General features: G+C 43.8%; 1 protein-coding gene across 3 annotated transcripts in view; it reads left to right on the plus strand.

The window, feature by feature from the left end:
• GPN1 (GPN-loop GTPase 1) overlaps positions 1 to 22243 on the plus strand; it is a 52143-nt gene that overhangs the window by 24582 nt on the left and 5318 nt on the right. For 2 of the 3 annotated variants that reach the window (XM_067550555.1, XM_067550557.1), the window contains exons 9-11: positions 4249 to 4395; positions 17907 to 17989; positions 20762 to 20801. In XM_067550555.1, coding sequence (XP_067406656.1) covers positions 4249 to 4395; positions 17907 to 17989; positions 20762 to 20801 — 270 coding nt within the window. Of the gene's footprint in view, positions 1 to 4248; positions 4396 to 9785; positions 10035 to 17906; positions 17990 to 20761; positions 20802 to 22243 lie in introns of those variants that run through there. The other variant, XM_067550556.1, reaches the window with a different exon arrangement.

The raw sequence follows: 22243 nt of genomic DNA on the forward strand, positions 1-22243 counted from the left end.
GGGATGCCGTCCGCTTGAAACCTCGTCCACTTTTACAAATGTGATAGTTATTTCAGATGCTAAATATTTCCCAGTCTCCCTGTTCCCTGAACTTTTCCTTTGCTCTCTCACCTGCCTTGAATGCCAGCCTCACTCCTCTCTCATACCTGACCAAAGACCAACTGTCCTGAGTGCTCACACTGCATTCACCACTGCTCTAGAAGTCACCACCATGCAAAACCCCTCCAAGCCTTCTTACGTTCCTCTGACAGTGTTTTTAACAGCTTCCTAATTTTACAAAATATCTATCTGCTTTTGCTGTGGAAGAATATGGCCCAGTAATTACAGCAGAGCAGTGTAGTTGTCTACATGCAGAGTGCTGTCTAGTGTACAAAATCAGTAAAATGGAAAAATGAGTATTTCAGTTATGTACGTAGTGGTGTTGAGCAAGCTTTCGAGCTTACACAGCACTGCTCTTCAGATCTGTGTCATTGCTAAATACAAGGTGGAACCAATTGTTTAACACAAGTAGTTCACCTAGAATGGTCCCTGGAAACATGTTAAGTGGCCCTTTTAACAACTCTCCAATCATAGGGAGGGGGAATTAATGGGTTACAAATTGTTGTAATAAGCCATAAATCCAGTGGGTCTATTCACTCCATGGTTTTTAGTATCTAGCAAAGGTATAGATTGAAGATTCCAGGCTCATCTGTTGAAAGAGTTGCACTATGGCTACACTAAAGTTGACATAAGTTATGTCGCTCAGGGGTATGAATTAGCTACCAACTTGCGCACTGGCATGGATGGCACTATGTCGGCAGGAGAGAATCTTCCACCAACATAGCTACTGCCACTTGCGGGGGCTGGAGTAATTAAGCTAACGGGAGAGCTCTCTCAAGACAGCCAACAGCTGATTTAAGTAAGGCAGTGCCTACACAGACTTCATTGCCCTAACTACACCAACATAAGCCTTATGCCTCTTGTGAAGGTAGCGTTATTGTGTCGGTATAATAGGGCACTTATATCAGTGGGAAAAAGGCTGTAGTGTAGACATTGATATAATTGGGTCAACATAGGGCAGCTTATGTCAACCTAACTGTAGTGTAGACCATTCCTGAGAGCTCTCTGGTGTAGCCATAGGGTTGTACAGGTTTCTTTTGAGGATGAGGAATGATGGATCGCATACAGAGTGATTACTCAGGCTTTGTCAACACTGGAAATGTTTGTTGACAGTAGTTACATCAGTGATCAAAAAGTGCTGTAATTACAGCGCTTGCGCCTGTCCACACAGCACTCGTTATGTCACCAAAGTGCGTCCACACTTGGTGCTCTAGCATCGACACTGAGAGCAGTGCACTGTGGGCAGCTATCCCACTGTGCAACTCGCCACCTTGTGCTACTAGGAGTTGTGGGAAGGAAGAGATGATCACAGTGCATCATGGATGCGGGCTCAGTGTCCCATGATACATTGATCTCTATCCCGTCATTCCTTGCATTCCTGGCTGCATTTCGCAGCATTTTTCAACTGCCCCCCTCCCTCTCCCCCCCCCCATTTCCTGAGCACCTGCCATCTCTATCTCAAAGAATGCTATCAGCGTTCTGAACACATCGCAGCTGGTCGTGCAGTATATCGTGGCTTTCATTCGGAACAGGAATCCGAAGTGCATGACCTGTTGTGTGACATGCAAACAAACAGCACTGCATTACTGTTTGCATTCACAGAGCATCTGCACACAGTGCACCGCTGCTTTTGGACATGTGAAACAAGCACTGAGTGTTGGGATCGCATCATTATGCAGGTCTGGGATGATGAGCAGTGGCTGTGGAACTTTCAAATGCACAAAGCCACATTCATGGAACTATGTGTGGAGCTCACTCGTGCCCTGCAGCTCAAGGAAACCAGAATGAGAGCTGCCCTCTCGGTGGAGAAGCACGTGGCGATTGCCAGGTGGAAGCTGGCAAATCCAGACTGCTACTGGTCACTTATTACTACCTTTTGTTTCCCATTTTTTTAACCAGTTAGTGATCCATGAGAGTATCTTCCCTCTAATCCCATGACTGCTTAGTTTGCTTAAAAGCCTGTGATGAGGGACCTTGTCAGTGTTCTTGCACTTTCAGAAAGCCTTTATGTCCATTGGGTCATCCTTGTCCACATGCTTGTTGACACCTACAAATAATTCTAATAGATTAGTGAGCCATGATTTCCCATCACAGAAACCCTGTTGACTCTTCCCCAACAAATTATGTCCATCTATGTATCAGATAATTCTGTTCTTTACTATAGTTTCAATCAATTTGCCTGGTACTGAAGTTAGTCTTACCAGCCTGAAAGTGCCAGGACTGCCTCTGGAGCCTTTTTTAAAAAATCAGCATTACATTAACTACCTTCCAGTCATCTGGTATAGAAGTAAATTTAAGCACTAAATTGCATACCACAGGTAATAGTTCTTCAATTTCATAAAATTTCCTTCAAAATGCTTGGGTGAATACCATGTGATCCTAGTGACTTACTACTATTTGTATTGTGGAAGAACCCAAACTCAGGGGTCCTTACTAACATGTCCGTTGCCTAGCGGATGGTCCAGAATAAGCCAAACAACAGATTAGCAAAGTCAAAGTTTATTCTTTACGTAAAGAAGGTGGTCCCTACAATGTAAGGGGCGACAACTTAGAATTTTATGTTAACAGCTTATATAGCCTCACACAAACAAGTCTTTATACGTCACAATTTCCATGATCATACATACTAAAAAAACTACTTATCTAGGAATTTTCTTAGCTCAGTATTTTCAACTTTCCTCATCCAAGTTACAAGGTCTTTCTCTGCATTCCATCCCTGCTGGCGTCTAGGTTCCATAACTATCTTGTTAACCCTTAACGTTCTAAGATTTAAACTTCTGCTAGAAAGGCACTTTCAATCTCAGGCTTTTGCAGCCATTTCTAAAAATCAGTTCTCAGCAGAAACAGAGACCCCATCTTCTTTTCCCTTCACAGTATCAGTCTGTTCCAAAATCTCTTCTATTGACACCTCAATCTGGGATAAGTCCTCAGATTTGGCATCTAAAAAGAATTGCTCTGGTGGATCTCTCCCATATCCTCTGCAATGAAGACCAATGCAAAGAGTTTATTTAGCTTATCCACAATGGCCTTGTCTTCCTTGAGTGCTCCTGATGCAATAAACTATATAGCCCCCGCTCTTCTGATGGACTTCTGCCGCATTATTTTTACTCTTGCAGGTTTTCTTTATGGCTGGGAGGTAGCTGGTTATTGGCCGAAGTTTAGAGTATTTTTGTTAGGTGTATCTGCCTCTCTCACTCCCTTGCAAAACTCCTCTGTTTGGTGCTCTATTTGCTGCTTTCTCTAGTTGCTTAGAATCTGGCATTTTAAATCCCTGTTCTCCCTTTGTTAATCCTGCCTCTTGTCAAGGACCCAAAAGGATTTAGGTATCAAAGGAGGGGAGGGCAGGCTAGAGCCTCATTAGGAAACTCAGCCTAGCTTTAGTGGGCTGCTTGGCTCAGCACACAATGCCCAAATCAGACCACACTATAATCTTCAATTAAGGAAGCACATGGCAGGCAAACAAGCAAGCACATGACAAACTAAGAGACACTCATCCAGTCTCCTCCTTCACTTGGAAAACTCCCTCTCAAAACTCCTGTTTGCTGCACCTGTTCTTTTGTCCTACCTCTTCTCCCCAAAATCCATTTGTCATATGTTAAAAATTAGACTGTAAATTCTATGGGGGCTGGGAGTGCTGTACTGTTTGCATAACTCTTATTGCAGTGGTGCTTGGTGAGCAGTTGTTACTCACTGATTAAAATTAAACTTTTTCAAACCTATCAAAGCGAGGACTCTACCTGACACCCTCAACAAAAGTAGAGTATTTGCCTAGCCCCCAATCCTGCAACCTCATACATACTGGCAGAGCAACATTAGCTTCAGTGGTACTGCACACAGGCGTATGAGTCCTCCGATGTTGATCAAATTGCACTAGCAGTCCCTTAAACTCTAACCATAACTTCTTAAAATTGGAATAGTTTTGGGTTTTTACCCTTTCCAAATTGAAACAGTTGAACTGGCAAAACAAAGCATGGGAAATTTCAGGTCAGGGAGTGAATGAATTGGAAAGTTATGAGCGTTTGATAGTGAAGTTAGAATGAAAACTGTTTACCAGCCTTAATTCTCAGGTACTATCAAGTGCCTATGCTAATACAGAACCAACCAACACCACCTCTGAAAACTGACTTCATATTTCCTTATACATTCCAGACTGATATCATTGATCACAGTTTTGCAGTAGAATGGATGCAGGATTTTGAGATCTTCCAAGATGCCTTGAATCAAGAGACAACATACGTTAGTAACCTGACTCGTTCCATGAGCCTGGTGTTGGATGAGTTTTACAGCTCACTCAAGGTAAGCATCTCTCTCCACTGCTCTCAGCCTTGAGTCCTTTCCTGAGTCCTGCGCTATGCGGGATAGAGAGGACTGATTTTTCTGCATCATTCTTCAGAGAATAAGGGGCAAATACTTAGGGTTACCTCATCCGCCTCAAGGGAGGAGAGGTGTGCAAGCTGCCGGAGGGAGTAATTTAACTTAAATTGCAAATAAATCACCTGAGAAAGCAAATGATAAAGTAATTCTCTTTCCTAAGAAAGCACTGGAATTACCGGAGTGGATGGCGTCATTTCAGAGTCTCTTGTTTGAAATGCCTCTTATTCTAGCAGGGTCAACTCAGCCCTTCATTCTTCTTAAAGGAATCCAATTTAGTTCTGTACAACTTACAGGAGGAGGTTGTTTTGGGCTTGACCTTAGAAACAAAGATCTTGCCCATATGGTAAATATCTTTCCCTACCTCTGTGGTGTTGGGAGGCTAAATCCATTACTGTGAAGTATTTAAATAATCCAGTAATGAGTGCTTTTGAAAAACCTATTGATCCGGGAGTGCTAATGATCCCATAGTTATTTCATTGGGGTTTGCACGGTGTCCCTCCTGTACTGTCCCCTTGCTGCAGAATTGTGCTCCACATTAGCTTTCATTAGCTCCACAGTAGCTTTCACATTAGCTTAGAGGAAGGTGATCAGGAACAATCGGCATGGATTCACCAAGGGCAAATCATGTCTGACCAACCTGATTGCCTTCTGTGATGACATGACTGGCTCTGTGGATGTGGGAAAAGCGATGAACATGATATACTTTGACTTTAGCAAAGCTTTTGATACAGCCTCCCACAGTATTCTTGCCAGCAAAGGATGGGTTGGATGAATGGATTATAAGGTGGATAGAAAGCTAGCTAGATCATCAGGCCAAACAGGTAGTGATCAATGGCTTGATGTCTAGTTGACAGCTGGTGTCAGTCCTAGTGCCAATTTTGTTCAATATCTTCATTAATGATCTGGAGGACGGGGTGGATTGCACCATCAGCAAGTTTGCAGATGACACTAAGCTGGGGGGAGTGGTAGCTACGCTGGAAGGTAGGGATAGGCTGCAGAGAGACCTCGACAAATTGGAGGATTGGGCCAAAAGAAATCTGATGAAGTTCAACCAGGACAAGTGTAGTCTTGTATTTAGGATGGAAGAGTCCCATGCACTGCTACAGACTGGGGACTGACTGGCTAAGCAGCAGTTTGACAGAAAAGAATCTGGGGTTTACACTGGACAAGAAACTAGATATGAGTCAACAGTGTTATACTTCTAAAAGAAAAGACTAGCAGGATCTTATTCAGGGGGACAAGGCAATATGCCACATTTATTGTACATGTAAGAATATTAAAAAGCAGTCATATTCACACACACACTCATAGGCTGGGCACGAGGAGGGAGCCAGGCCTCTGTCAGATGCGAATCCGATGCTCCAAGATGACAATTGTAGAATGAGACCCAAAGTTTCCATGTTTTTAGCCATCTTTTATACTTGTTGGCTCTCATGTAAGTCTATGGACCTTGCTGTGTCATGCTGCTTCTGGGTTCAGTATAGTTGTTAATCACCAGCTAATTGAAAGGATGACGATTCTCTTATTTCTATACTTTGTTTGTTCCCAGGGTGGATCCTTCTGTACTTTAGGTTTGTTAATTTGCACTTTAGGGTCATTGATAGGTATTTTTTGGCCTTCAGGGTTAGGGTGGCTGTAGGTGTCTTTACTCCCCTTTCTGTTGTTAGAGCAGTTTAGGTTGGTGTCTTTTTATGCCCGGAACGTAACTTCTCTTTGCGTGAGAGAGGAATGTATCAAGATATTTTTAAGTTCAATAGTACAAGTTTCAGGAAAGAGCTCACTTCAAGAAACTAACAAGATGGAGTCCACTTATGCCACACTAAACAGTACTATACCATTATCATAGCAGTAAAGGAAAAAATTTTCTCTACCTCTATCTCACTTACATCTGATTTGTTTGCACAGCTCCTGGGGAGGGCTCACAACAGCATGTCCTTGTTGCCAGGAAGGCTAACAGCATATTGGGCTGCATTAGTAGGAGCATTGCCAGCAGATTGAGGGAAGTCATTATTCCCCTCTATTCAGCACTGGTGAGGTGACATCTGCAGTATTGTGTTCAGTTTTGGGCCCCCTACTACAGGAAAGATGTGGACAAATTGGAGACAGTCCAGAGGAGGGCAACAACAATGATTAGGGGGCTGGAGCACATGACTTATGAGGAGATGCTAAGGGAACTATGCTGCTTTAGTCTGCAGATGAGAAGAGTACAGTGGGATTTGATAGCAGCCTTCCACTACTTGAAGGGGGGTTCCAAAGAGAATGGAGCTAGGTTGTTCTCAATGGTGGCAGATGACGGAACAAGGAGCAATGGTCTCAAGTTGCCGTGGAGGGGAGGTCTATGTTGGATATTAGGAAAAAGTTTTTCACTAGGAGGTTGGTGAAGCACTAGAATGAGTTACCTAGGGAGGTGGTGGAATCTTCATCCTTAGAGGTTTTTAAGGCACGGCTTGACAAAGCCCTGACTGGGATAATTTAATTGGGGTTGGTCCTGATTTGAGTAGGGAGTTGGACTAGATGACCTCCTGAGGTCACTTCCAACCCTAATATTTTATGATTCTATGATAGTGTTAAAATTTAAAACAGTCACCTTTGTGTTTTCACACATGCTACCCCACACACTTGGGAGGTGCTCCCTATAAACAACCACAAAGGTACCTCATTATCCACCTTCAACTCCCTCTTCAAAATTGTCCTTTGTTGTGATGTCTACAAAGACTTGACAATAGTTAAGTTGTTGGTGTGCAAAGGCCATTGTCTATAATGCAGACCCATACTCTCTCATGGTTCACTTGTACTCCTCCATCTGCCTGTATCCATCTGTTGTCTCTTGCCTCATAGTTGATTGTAAGCTCTGTGGGTTAAGTACTGTCTTTTAGTTCTGTATCTACATAATACCTACCATGCCAACAGCCTGCCCCTACTATGTAGTAGTAAAAATCCTTTTGCTTTCCTACCTGACAATTTTGTGGTGCAGTTAGGCATTGTCAGTACACAAATCTACACATGTTGACATCTGAAAATGTGGGGACAACATAACATTGAATTCAGTATCAAAATAAATACCACCTGCTGACTTCAGTAATGCTCTGTGTGATATAGCAGTGGTGGCTAAATTTACTGACACCCCTGGCTCCTCCCCAAATTCCCTCTCCCTGCTGGACAGAATCCTTTACTTGTACCACCCTGCCCCAGGGCAGACGCTCCGAGCTTCCCACAACAGTCTGGGAGGTGGAGAATGGGGTAGGTAGAGCACAGAGGCTCCATGAGCTGCACTTTAACTGAAAAGGAGCCATATGTGGCTCACAAGCCATGGATTGGCCACCCATGTTATATAGCACTCTTCATAAGTAGATCCCCAAGTGCTTCATAATCTTTAATGTAGTTGTTTTCACAACACCCCTGCTGTGGTAACGCCTGTCAGGTACGGAGACCTTACTATTCCCATTTTACATATGAGGAACTGAAGCAGAGAGAGGCTAAATAACTTGCCTAAGGTCACAGAAGAAGTCCATGGTGAAGAAAGGAATTGAACCCAGCCTTCCCATGTCCTAAGCCAGTTTCCTAATCACTGGAGCATTCTTTGCTTGCGTGCTTTCCCTGGACAGATCATGACTTATATATATACTGTACTGATTGCATGATTCATTTTCAAACCTAATTAAATAAAATTCTGCTGTTTTGTATGTAAATGAATATCTCAGATTTTCTGGTCTGTATCACCAGAGAGTCACAGAAAGTGGAAGGGTTTTACCTCATACTTTAGGTCTTGATTATATTGAAAATGTTCTTGTATTTTATAACAATTACTGCCTACCTTGGCTGTTTATTATTTGTATTACAGTAGCACCAGAAAGCCCAAAATCTGTGCTGCACTGTGCTGCACAGACAGAGGAAGACACTGTCCCTGCTCCAAAGGTCTTGCAATCTCAAGACTAAAATTAGATGGAACGGCACAACGTATAATCAAAGTGATCAGGATTATGACAGGCCATGTCTTGTAGTTCCATTCAGGGAACTAGGGCACAGAGACTTGCCCAAGATCACAGAATAAGTCTGTAGCAGTGCACAAAATTGAACACACGTTTCCCAACTTCCAGGCTAGCTCCCGTACTCTCCTCCCTTTCTAGAAACTCTAGCATATGTTATGTTTTCCATTTAGTTATCTGTAAACCCCTCAGGACACAGACTTTGTCAGTCCTATCTATAAACTCATTCTCCTGCTCCTGTTGAGTTGTCTCATCTTCCATCATTCCTTCTGCTTGTTCTTTCATCCACACCATCCCCCTTTCTGATTCTCTTTTCCACTCCATTAAGCACCCCAAATTATAATAATCCTTAGATTTAAAAAAATCTGTTTAGGTCAGAGCATGGACCATGTCAGTATACAAGGGGCCTACAATCAGTCAAATGTTGGTCCCATCCCCTGGCTGTGTCCTCTGACCGGTCAGGCCCCACCCCTGGGGTATTACTTCCAGGTCAAGATGAACATCTGACCAGAAGCAAGGGAGTGGCATGTGACCCCTCTAAGAACTGTTCCCACCATCCTCCATCAATCAGGGTGGGTATCATCCCTGTAGAACCACCCCAAGAGCAGATCTGACCAATTGAGAAAAATTCTGGGGCAGATGATCCATCCAGAAGACCCTGCTAAGAATTCCTCCCACAGCCCTCTACCAATCAGAGTGGGTTTCACCGCCCTTAGGCCATCTCAGAAGGGAAACAAGTACCAATTGAAATAGGTGTAGCGTGGGGGTCTAGCCCAGAATCTCCCACCCATTCTGGAGCTCGATGGCTGGTCAGCAGCACTGCCCCTGGAAGTCCCAGCGCTGTGCAGAAGAGCCCACCTTGTTTCAAGAATACGTGTTTCAGAAATTGTGGAAATGCTGAGAGGAAACATGGCTTCACCATCCCCGTGAGAACTTTGGAATTTGTTTTAGCTCCGAGGGCCTTCAACTGCCTGTGGAGAAGGTGCTACATCAGCGACAGTTCCAAGGAGGAGGGAGCAGCCAAGTGTGGTCCTTTTGGCTTAGATGTTGATGGATATGCCTGAAACCTGAGTGCTTGTGAGGCAGACCAAAGAGCCTCTTGTTGTCCATGAGCATAGAGGAAGGCAACCGTGCCTTATGGGAGTTGCCGGTGGATAAGATGAATGGAGAAGACACTGTGCAGGTAAATGCACGATAAGAAGTGACAGTCGAGGATGGGATGCAATAGGTTTAGGAACCAACATGGGATTGCATAAATCCTATTTAAAAAAAAAAAAAAAAGCTGTGGGGCTTACAGCTGTTTCTTTTCTGATAATCCTTTGACAGCTCAGCGATGCCTTTCTAGAGGCTTTTGAGAACCTACACATCGGTAGCCCTGTGGGAGTAAATCTGTCATGCATCACCTGTTTTTGCTTGTGTCTGAGAGAGAGATCTCAAGAGGAAATCCAAAAAAGAACAAATGGAAGAAATAACCAGCTCAAACTCCCTAATGGTAGGGATCATGGGGTCCATTTTCACAGGCAGTTGTAAAAGGGTGTGTTAAACCAGACAATTAATAAAACTTGTTTAAATTTGTCATTGTGAACATGTCTCCTCCACACGTTACAATTTATGTCTAGGCAGCTGGCTCTGTTTAAAAAAAATACATTACACCCCCAAGGAAGTTGGGAGCTTTGGGGGGGGGGGTGAGCCCTCCTTTTTCAAGTGGTCAAAAAGCATAGTAAAACTTTGAACAGAAGACAGGTAACAGCTTGGCTTTCAGACCAGGATACTTACACTTTAGACAAACCAGCTCAATTACGTTTTAAAAGAAACAAGACCGTTGTTTTAGATATGGATGTGCAATGGCAGGCAGATTTGGTAGATATGTAACGGTTCCCAAATACAACAGCAGTTTTAAGTACATCTTAATAGCAATAAATATTCTATCCAAATATGCCTGGGCCTTAGGCCTAAAAGACAAGACAGGCAGTGAAGTATCCAAAGCCCTTAAAGCTATTTTCAGTGACGATTGCATGCCTCAAAAATTACAAACCGATCAGGGGAAAAGAATTTTTAAACAAATAGTTAGGCAGATTAAGACAGTATGGCATTCACAATTTTGTTGTTAATAATGAAGTCAAAGTGGGGGTTGTGAAGTGATTTAACAGAACTTTAAAATCTAGGATGTGGAGATGTTTTACATCCCACAACACCTTTCACTACATTGATGTGTTACCCGAGTTTATAAAGAATTACAAAGGACCAGAGACCTGTAAAAAAGATTATAAGGGTGTCAGTTACTGGATCTTTTTACCCAGAAGAATTACAAAAAGTAACCACAAATGGGACAGGATTTACAGGATTGAAATTTACAGCAGAGAGAGGAAAATGGAGGAAAAAAACACTACTGGTGAAATGGTTTGGGTAGCCTGTTAACAGCTGGGTGGAAGCTTCTCAACTCTAAAATTTAGACGCAAAAGAAAATGATTACTCCTGCAAAGAGAGAGGAAAAATGAACGGTGGAGGCTTTTAAATTACTTTGCTCAGTAACACCAGCTCTGGGGTTTTCTTAGATGTGGTCCCCTGTGATTGGTTCCCTGACGGCAGGATGGCTTGAAGATTCTATGTTTGGTGGTCAACATGCATTCACACAACCAACTGAGTAAATACTGGCAGAGCATAACCACGGAGAATTTTTTGACTCATATGGGCACAACCTAAACAGCATGTTGTTTCCTAGAAGCATTATGAAATTTTTAAACAAAAATGCCACTGACACTGTTTCACACTAGACAATTACAAGACCCCCACTCCATCGCCTGCAGCTATCACTGCATGTTTGCTTACATCATCGTAGCAAGGGCTTATCTTTTGTTCAGATTTTTAAAATTATATGCTAATAACTTAGTGCAAAATGACCCAAGGATGATGAGTTTTTGTAAAAAATAGTAAATGTAAATTCTCAGGCATGCCTAGGCTTGCTTAAAAGATGTTTCAATAAGCCCAGACATGTATCTTGCAATGACTTTCATAGCCATATGTCTCAATAAAGCACATCAGAGGAGGGGTTTAAAGACAATTGATGTCTGATGTGTTTTTGTTTGGGTTTTTGTTTACAATGATCAATTCAGAGAAAGTACTCATGGATATTAATTTTTTTTTAAAGTATAGGTTTTTTATTTAAAGTAAAACATTACTGTTTTAAAAATTATTATTAGTGTGTGAAACACACTACACAGTTAGCTATTTGCGTGTTTTAGCCAATTTTCATTTTTTAGAAGGCAAAAAGGGGATTGGTGGTGGTGTTTCTCGATCAACACGGGTGTCAGTGGTTGAGACCTTCAGATAGGTGTTCCAAAAGATCTCTGCTGGTTGCGTTGCCCATGACGGAAGATGGTACATTCAGCTCTGCCATGGTGTTCATAAACACATCCCATGCTTTAGATACGTCTGCTAGCAACAGAGCGCATCTGGCTGATAGCCCTGACTAAGTCGAGCATGTTAGAGCCGTTAACCACCGAGCCTTTGTACACAAAAGCCCCTTTATCGTTCCACGAAGAGATATTTTTATCCCTGCCCATCTTATTTAGCAATACTAATGCATTTTTCTTGTAACACTTATTCACGTTATCCAACACCGCTTGAGCAACAGCGTCTTTAATGTTTCCAGGGGCTTGGCAGTCACACTCCGTTCCTGTTCTGGTAGAAACAGACTTATTTTCCCTTTATCCAAATCGTTCTGCCTCACATATGTTAGGTGCCTTTGGAGCACGACAGCGTATAGTTAGCCTTTTCATATTCAACTAAGTCTGCCCTTTGAAGAATAGACTTCATTTCAGCATCCAATAAGCGAGTCATGGTTGTTCTGATATTCCTCCACTGGAGGAGGAGCCCTTAATTGCTCCAACTGGCAGCTGGGCACCAGGTACACTTTTTCTGCATACGCCATTATCAGTTAGTCAAAGGCCCCATTATCAGAGGGATAGCATAACTTAACAGAGGTCCAATAAGTCCCTCGGACTGCTTCACCAGAGGGATAATTACTGAGCAGCTCTTTATACAAAGGCTGCCAGCAACTGTAACACCACACAATGTTCTCAGGCATAACAGACAATGTTCTCTTGGCTTTATTGAACACGTTTTTTATAAAGTAACTTTTCCCACAGTTGCTAGGCGAGATGAGAATTATAGAAAAGGGTGTTTTCTGCCACATATCCATTTTCAAAAGCCGTAGGGCAGGGGTTTAGACCCTTCTCCGAGGACTGTCGTGTTGTAAATTATTTTATCTGTGTTTTTTTAAGGGTTTTTGCCTCTATTTGCCAGTGATTTTTGTTCCTTAAGATAGAGGGCTGCTGCACCTCTATCTTTTTTGAGGTGTTCTATCCCAGATCTTTCAAACTGTCAAAGTTGTTCTTTTCACAGTTTGCAACCTTCAGGGTAATCCCTTTTGACTTTCATATAGGCCTTGTACTCATACGTTTTCTGACCGGCTAACACAAACTTTGTGATATGTTGATCTGGCAGGTCTCGCTTGTGAGGTCCCCTAAATAATCCCCTCAAGGAGGTTCCAGATACACTCTGTTTTCACAAATATTACCGAGTCCATGCTGTGGTACAGGCACCGCTCTTGCAGCCTGTCTAGCATGTTGTATGGTTCTAAGCGGTGGTGAAACAGGCTATGAAGATGTTGGTATTGCCAGAGTCTGAGTAGCGGTCTTTCGTGTGATTCCAAGACACGCACGCTGTTTCATTGTCGATAAACTTGCAGGATGAAACCTTGTAATTAGGGGAAAACAGGTACTGAAAGAGCTTGTTAGGATCTTTCACGATGCTGGTCTTGGGTAGGTTTGTTCTTTGGCTGAATTTACCCCACAGAGAATTTTAAAATAGCTTAGCAATTTGGTGCTTAGCAGAGTTCTGCATGATCTCATGTTGGCGTAAATGCACACCTTCTTTCTGGGAGAAATAATTAAAGTACTTATTTTGTTTTTCTTCATCTGTGCACCAGCTGGGATGCCCCGAAGCCTCTTGTTTCTGACAGTGGTGTAATTTTATGTACTCTGAAAAGAGTTTGTCAGGTTTTTCTTCAAACAGCCAGATTTCGTAGATTTTTCGTAGATGTACCTCTTTCCTACAGCTGTGTTCAATTTCACCATGCACTAAGTCCCCAGGATAGCCCTTTTCTCATCAGTATGGGTGCATGTCTCCCACTGCTCAGTCTCTGTATAGGCTCAGCATAGTGGGAACATAAGTTTGCCACCCACTCTGACAGGTAACAACAGTAAAAAGAGACTTTGCTGGGGATACACTTTAACTTTGCAATTCTGAAATAATTTGTGAGATGTCCAAATTTGTCTCGAATGATATCAGAGTGTCTGATAGGGTATTCTTTGAGGTTTTTTTACAAAAGGGTACAGGCTGGTAAAATGGTAATAATGGATTTCTTCACCGGGGTTCTTCTCCGTTCACCTTGTCCACCGGTGACGATGAGAGGTGGTCACGCTCATTTGACTGCCTCACGAGTGCTCAGGTTCTTCTTCAAGTGCTTGCTCATGTCGATTCTATTGTAGGTGTGTGCAGGCCCCCAAGCATGGTTACAGGAATTTTTTCCCCCTAGCAGTACTCGTAGTGCCGGCTTTGGTGCCCTCTGGAGCCCTGCTCACATGCCATGGTACGTAAGGCGCCACCGGCCCTACGCCCCCTCAGTTCCTTCTTTCCGCCACTGACAGTTACTGGAACTGCCTTCCTTGCTTACTCAATCCGCAAGTGCCTCTTAGCGTTAGTTTTAAGTATTCATAAGTAGCTGTTAAGTAGATGTAGTTGGTGTGTTTTAGATAAATAGTTTAGTAGTTAAGGTTTATTCCCATTAGGGAGCTCTGCCCTACAGCGGGGTATGCCCCGATCCCCGGGCTTCAAGCCCTGTAAGTCTTACGGCAAGCCCTTCTCGCTTAGCAACCCCCGTGATAGTTGTCTGAAGTGCCTGGGAGAATCACATAGGAAGGACAAGTGCTGTATCTGCCATTCAGGCCAAGGATGCAAAAGGAGTGGGAAATTCGTCTGAAGGCCCTACTGATGGAGGCTACCTTAAGATCAGCCTCGGAGCCATCCTACTCCCTCTTGGTGCTGAGCACCACGTCGATGCAGAGAGCTTTTTGGCACTGGAACTTCCACGGCACCGATCTTCTGCCTCGCCATCAAAGAAAAAGCAGAAGAAACAGCACTCGGAGAGGGGTCGCTCCCCCACGCCTAAGAAGACTAAGGTTTGAGCGTAAGGCCTTCACACCAGCAGGCTGTGCAGACTCCGTAGGAGCAGAGCTTGCTGCCTAGAGCCCTCAGTCCTCCAAGGGAGCTTCCTCCAACTCTGGGAAGTGGAAGAGGCCCTCCGCAGCTCGTGGTGCCATCAACGCCAGAGGCATTTCAAGTGGCAAGAAACTTAATTGCATCTCCAAGGGTGTGTTCCTAGTCACTGGACAGATCACCGGAGAGGGAACGCCGTCAGCGAGGGCATTCATCATTGTCGTCTTGACACTGATCTCGGTCGCTGGTACCTCTGATCATAGACTTGGCTGGGCGGCGCCGATCTCGATTGAGGTCCAGTAGATGATCGCCACTGGGGAGTCGACACTGGTCATGTTCCCCGGCACCCTCAAGTTCTCCTGTGTGCTCATGGCGCAGAACCCAGTCGCCAACACCTGGACACTTCCCCGAGGATGATCAGCACCATCATCGATCTGAGGCACTCGCCTGTGGCGCAGCGGCGCTCCCGCTCCTCCTCCCGACGGAGGGCTTCTCCAACTCGGCACCGGTCCGGGGAACGTTCTCACCAGTTGCCAGTATCTCACTCCCTGTTGCCGAGGCAGCAGTTGTCAGAGTGCCAGAGATCTCGGGAGGCCAGATACTGATCCTGCTCTCCTCGGCACCACTCAGCAGGAAAGGGGTCTGACTCGGGCCGTTGTCATCCCCGCCATCCCTGTCCCTCTTCAGGGAGTCCTCTCACAAGCAACTCCTTATGCAAGAGATGGAGAACCTTCTTGCACTGGGAGCTGTGGAAGCGGTTCTAGTGGACATGAGAGGAAGAGGCTTTTATTCTCGCTACTTCCTCATTTTCAAGGCGAAGGGGGACCTCTGGCCTATCTTGGACCTGCGGGGGCTAAACAGGTACATAAAAAAGTTGAAGTTCCACATGGTTTCCCTAGCCTCCATCATCGCCTCCTCGGATTCAGGAGACTGGTATGCTGCCCTTGACCTGAAGGACACACAATTTCATATCTCAGTATTCCCCGGACACAGTGGTTTCCTCCGGTTTGTGGTGGGAGGTTCTCAGTACCAATTTACAGCTCTCCCATTTGGCCTGTCATCTGCCCTAAGGGTATTTACAAAATGCATGACGGTGGTGGCCATGTATCCCAGGCACTGACAGATTCAGATTTACCTGTATCTAGACGACTAGCTGATCAGAGGCAGGTCACAGGCCCGGGTCCAAACCAGTCTGGACTTAGTTTGGGCCACTTATCACCGTCTGGCCTGCTGGTGAATGAACAAAATTCCACACTGATGCCAGTGAAGAGAATAGAATTAATTGGGGCTGTTCTTGATTCTACACGGGCAAGGGCATTCCTGCCATGGACTTGATTTGAGACCATGTCGAGCCTGATCATGGGCCTATGAGCCTCTCCCCTTACGACAGCATGAACTTGCCTGCAACTGCTGGGACATATGGCAGCGTGTACTTACATGCTGTGTCACGCATGTCTGAGGCTCAGGCCGCTCCAGCTATGGCTGGCCTCTGTGAGCACACTGAGCAGGCACCACTTAGACAGTGGTCACGGTGCCTGCACAAGTCCTAGCCTCCCTGGGTTGGTGGTTAGACCCCCGGTCGGTGATGGAAGGGATCCCCTTTGCAGATCTAGCCCTCTTGGTGACCCTGGTTTTGGACGCGTTGGACTTGGGGCGGGGCACACATCAGCTCGGGCTACAGCACTCCTCATAGGTCAGGTTTTCTGAACCTTTTATAATTTTTCTTATACTTCTCTGCACTCCCTCTCATTCGTCCACATTTTTATTCGTGTGGCACCCAGAACTGGACACAGTACTCCTGCTGAGGCTTCACAAGTGCCATGTAGAGCAGAACAGTTACCTTTCATGTCTCACAGATGATACTCCTGTTAATACATCCCAGAATATTAGTATTTTTTGCAACTGCATCACATTGTTGGCTCATATTCAGTTTGTGATCCACTATAACTCCCAGATCATTTTCAGCAGTACTAGCACCTTGCCAGTTATTCTCCATTTTGAAGTTGTGCATTTGATTTTTTTCCTTTTTAAGTGTAATACTTTGCACTTGTCTTTATTGAATTTAATTCTGTTGAATTCAGATCAATTCTCTAATTTGTCAAGATTACTTTGAATTCTAATTGGCATCACATTAGCTATCCTCCAGTCATTAATACAGAAGCTGATTGAAGTGAGAGGTTAGATACCACAGTTAGTAGTTCTTCAGTTTCATATTAGAGTTCCTTCAGAACCCTTGAGGTGAATACCATCTGATCTTAGTGACTTATTAGTGTGTAATTTATGAGTTTGTTCCAACAATGGATAGACTGTGTATGGGCTCACAAAGTGCGTATAGATTGAGCATTGGGCTGGCAATCCTGGCAAAGACTGATCCAGCAACCCAACCCCAGCTAGCTGGGAAAACAGGAAGAAGAAGAAGAGAGAGCAATAGATCTAGTCTGACCTGTATAAACACAAGGTTCCCTTCTGGCATTTAAACTCTAGGAATTTATGCATTTGCCTCCGTATCATTCGAGGAGCCCATAACATATATGATCAGAAGGCAAGTTTTTAGTTTGTCACAGAATGAGAGCTTTGTTCTGTGCCCCATGATAACCTATCTTTTCTTTAATTAGAAAACAGACTTGATCTTTTCCCCTGCACTAGGCCATCCTCTGTTATATACAAGTGATTCATTATTTTCAGGCATTGGATTGTGTTGCCCATATTTTTTGCTATCATTCAGCTGAACATTGTGAATGTAAAGATACTATATTGTCAGGGTCACATTGTCTTCACTATTTACGCTGTGGCAGTGCTTAAGAGCCTGAATCAGGCCTGGGACCCTGGAGCTCTGTTTTGCTAGGCACAATTCACATGTATAGGAAGGACCCAATCTTTGCCTCAAAGAACTTAGTCTAAAGACAAGACAAAATAAGTGGGTTTAACAAACAGTCAGAGTGAGTGGGGAAGATATGATGACTGTAGCAGTGACAGGAATGTAGGCCATGTTCACAGCTTGATGGTTCTGGGTCATTTTAAGGATTGTAGTTATAATTAAATTAAATTAAATTGATATTGGCAATCCCCATGGGCCATTTCCCCAGTCATTGTCTTTGATTGGTATCTCCAGAATTCATCTCCCATAGAGGTTATTTATAACTGTGTCTCATTTCATTTCTTTTTCAGGTGGTTGGTGTTTCTGCTGTGCTGGGTACAGGACTGGATGAATTTTTTGTGCAAGTCTCTGAAGCTGTAGATGAATATGAGAGGTGAGGTGATTTTCAGTGTCAGGGAAAATGTCCTTGATCTAAAGAATGCCACTCAGCTACCAGTTTATATGCTTGTTCCTTTGATTGAAGGCATGCTGGTCTTCTGCAGCTCAGTTGATCTAGAGTATTTATTATAAAACACCTGTCCTGTGTATACCAGAGTACAAAAATAAGATACTCAAAATACATAAACTGCCCAGCCATGAATTTCAAAGTTGGTAACTCTTCAATGGAAAAAAACAAAAAAATACCAGTACAAATAAGTCCCTTCAATCCACCTCCTCCTCAGATGCCTCAGGATAGACTAGCTTTGCTTTGTGCCCAGAAAGCTAACACACCATGGCTCTGGCAGACTGAGGTGGTGAGAAAATTCAGTGACCCTTCACAGAAAACATCCTGCCAGCAGCCCTCTCCTGTTTAACCTGGTGAAGCTCCAGTTAGAATCAAAGAGTTGGAAGGGACCTCAGGAGGTCATCTAGTCCAACCCCCTGCTCAGAGCAGGACTAACCTCAGCTAAATAATCCCAGCGAGGGTTTTGTCAAGCCGCAGTTTAAAAACCTCTAACGATGGAGATTCCACCACCTCCCTAGGTAACCCATTCCAGTGCTTCACCACCCTCCTAGTGAAAAACTTTTTCCTAATGTCCAACCTAGACCTCCCCCACTGCAACTTGAGACCATTGCTCCTTGTTCTGTCATCTGCCACCACCGAGAACAGCCTAGCCCCATCCTCCCTGGAACCCCCTTCAGGTAGTTAAAAGCTGCCTATCAGTTCAGGCATCTCTGCTGATTGCAGTTGTACCTCTCCCCTCATGGAATACTGCCAGGCTGTTTGGTTGCCCTATAGGTCAAACAACACCTTGAATGCCAACTGGACACCTGTGAGTAGACTGTAGATCAGTGTTTCTTAACCTGGGGTTTTAGAGGGGTCGCAAGTGCAGAGCTGGTATTGGGGGTGGCAAGAAAGGCAATTGCCTGGAGCCACAGGGGCGCCATGAAACTAAGTTACATGCCTCAGCCCCGTGGGGGTGGGACTCAGGCTTCAGGGGTACAGTAGTTTGGAAAGGTTAAGAACCACTGCTGTAGATCATGGAGCACTAGTGAAATGTGTGCCTACATGAAACCCTAATTAATAAGTAACATTCTGCAATAGCTTTAGCTTCCAAATGGTCCCCTGGTGTAGCGTCATGTAAAGTATGCCAGAGTAGTCTATTCTTGAAGTGACAAGGCTTGGAAAACTGTAACAAGTTCTGCATCTGTGAGAGAGATCTCACTCTCTCTACTGGGTATAAATGCAAAAAGTGCTCTTGGCTAGTGAGTGCTGACAGGAATTAGCCCTGGCTTCTAATCAGGCCCCCAAATTGCAAACCTGTAAGAAACTTGTCCTTACCCATAACCCTAGTTGTTACCCACCACTCCACACTGGAACCCCTATGGAGTATTGTCAAACAGCTACAACCCCATACTCCATAGGAAATTTCCTGCCCCCACAACCCACCTTTCAAGATCCAAGGGTCTTACACATGCCTATCACAACATGTGCTATACTTGATCAAGTGCACTAAATGCCCCAATAACAATGTGGGTAAAACCAAACAATAACTATGCTCTTGAATGAACTCTCACAGGAAAATCATAAAACAAAAACACCCCATCACCTGTGAGTGAACATTTTTCACAAAGCAATCACTGTATATCTAACCAGTCAATCTTCATCCTCAAAGGAAACCTGCACAAGACTTTCAAAAGATGAATTTAAGCTCTCTGACTCATGAGTTTGCTAAACACTAAAGATCGTGGTCTTAATAAAAACAGTGGATTTATGGCTTATTACAACAATCTGTAACACACTAACCCCTTTTTTTTGTCCTATGACCACAGGGGTTTTAAGGGTCCACTTCACCTTGAATGGTCCCTTATGGCTAGTCTACACTAGAAGTGCTACATTGACACAGCTGCACCGATGCAACTGTGCTGCTGTAGTGCATCTGGTGAAGACACTCTGTGCCAACAGGAGAGAGATCTCCCGTCGGCATATTACTCCATCTCCACAAGAGGCGGAAGCTATGTTGGTGGGAGAGCATCTTCTGCTGAGATAGCACTGGTGTGGACAGTGCTTAGGTCGCTGTAATTTGCATCGCTCAGTGGGGTGGCTGACATAAGTTATATTGACTTAAGCGGTAGTGTAGATCTTCCCTTAGAATATGTGTTAACTACTTATGCTAAACTATGTGTTTGACCTTGTATTTATCTGCGACACTCTGTGTAGCTCAAAAGCTTGTCTCTCTCACCAACAGAAGTTGGTCCAATAAAAAAATGTTACCTCACTCACCTTGTCTCTCTAATATCCTGGGACTGACATAACTACAACAACACTGTGTACTATGTCATCCTCAGCAGTTCTGGCAGTTTCCCTCACCGTGGCAGCCTTATCTCAGTCATCTCTGGATTGAGTCTCTGCCAGCTTGCTTGTGTGAGAAACAGCTGCAGTTTTTGTATTTGCCCTTAGCTTCCCACCTTCTGATTTAAGAGGGACAGCTCATATATTGGTCAACGTTCCTATATGCTTTTTGAAAAAATCTCCCTGGAATAAGGCACCCTGCACTCAATGTCTGGGTTTATTATAGGTAGTTGAAAATTCAATGTGTGTTCTAGTTGCAGCTACAATGTTAAATGTTATTTTAATATTTGAATTAATGGAACTATGCTCACAGGGTTAGGTAACAGGTAGATGTTGTTTATAAGTAAATGTTCAAAATGTTTCTCTTTGCAGGGAGTATCGTCCAGAATATGAGCGCCTGAGAAAATCATTGGTAAAGATATATAAATATTTCATACACAGGCAGTGTATTCTGGGGTCAGAGTGCTAACTAGTCTGCTCCAACTTTTCTGCAGAACCCCAGCTTCTCAGAATATATCCTGGGTTATTATCCTTAAAAGGCTTTTCCAATCTGGATTTAAATTTCCGCTGCAGTGCAGAGGCCCATTATTTCATCTAGTAATCACAGTTATGGTGAAAAGCTCTTTCCTGAGACCCACCCTCAGTCTCTCTTTTTTTAGATTTGGTACAGTGCATCTTTTATTTCATACAGCAGTCTTTTCTACAAACCATACACCCTCCAAATGCTTTAGTGTTAGTGACTGAATGTGGTAAGACTTGGACAGAGTGTCTAAGAGCCAGGATGAAGACAAATAAGGTGTAGGCTGTGTACAGTAGTGAATAGATTATAAATCAAGGCTGTGTACCATTTGTTGTGACTTCCAGAGTGTTCCCCACCTCTCAAGGTGTATGAATCCATCTAGATCAGATACTGCTTGAGGCAGAGTGACTTAGGATCTGCAGTAGGTCTTTGTAAACTACCTCAAATTCGCACTTTGGCTTACAGGAATATATCAAGTGTGTTAATAAAGTAGAAGACAGAGATGTAGCTTTCATATTAGAAATGAAAAATGTCTGCTCTGGTTTATGCAAAGTTTGGATTCTAGCTCCAGTCTGGTAGGTTCCGTACCCTTCTTTCTCTTCCTATGGGCTATCCCTTGCCTTCCTGAACTTTTCTGTTTTGCTCCTTTACTATTTCCTTGCATGCTTCCCATAGTCTACTCTCATTTGTCCTCAGTTATGCTATTCGTCTTTCCAAATCTGTCCCCTAGTGTCATACAATCGGCAACTCCATGACCTCTAGGAATGGATGTACTGGCTGAGATAAAATATAAAGTCATGTGAACCTCCAGAGAATTCGAGGTTTACCTTTTACTATGCACAACTTTAAACAATAGCTAAACCCATCTTTATGATCCCTCCTCTTACCCGAAAGTTCCTATCTAGGGTGCAGGAATATTTTATGGAGAGAACAATTTGTAACCTGCAGATTGCATTTCTGAAGTACACCCCATGTGGACTAGTACTGTCACACTCCAGCTAGATTACAATGTTGATCACTTGAGTATTTTTGACTGTGGAATTTACCATGCCAGTTTTCCAAAGACTGTGCTGGCTTTCTGTTCGTTTCAAGTTACAACTTTAGGTATTGATAGTGTTGTCCTGTGGTCCACATTCTCTTTCCAGTGACTCAAGAGTAACTCACTGAAGTCAATATACTCCACTGAAACAAAGCAGACTGTACCCCTACATGCTTTGGGTCCTGGCTATCCAAGGCACACCTCTCTCAGTGCACTAGTATGACAGTTGAGACTGGATGGCTTAAAGTGCTCCTGGTGGAAGTCCTTCAGCTCTGGAATTCACTTTCCCCCCTCT

Source organism: Emydura macquarii, unplaced genomic scaffold (assembly GCF_026122565.2).
Source record: "Emydura macquarii macquarii isolate MOO-44397 ecotype Brisbane River unplaced genomic scaffold, CSIRO-AGI_Emac_v2 contig_1300, whole genome shotgun sequence".
Taxonomy (NCBI): domain Eukaryota; kingdom Metazoa; phylum Chordata; order Testudines; family Chelidae; genus Emydura; species Emydura macquarii.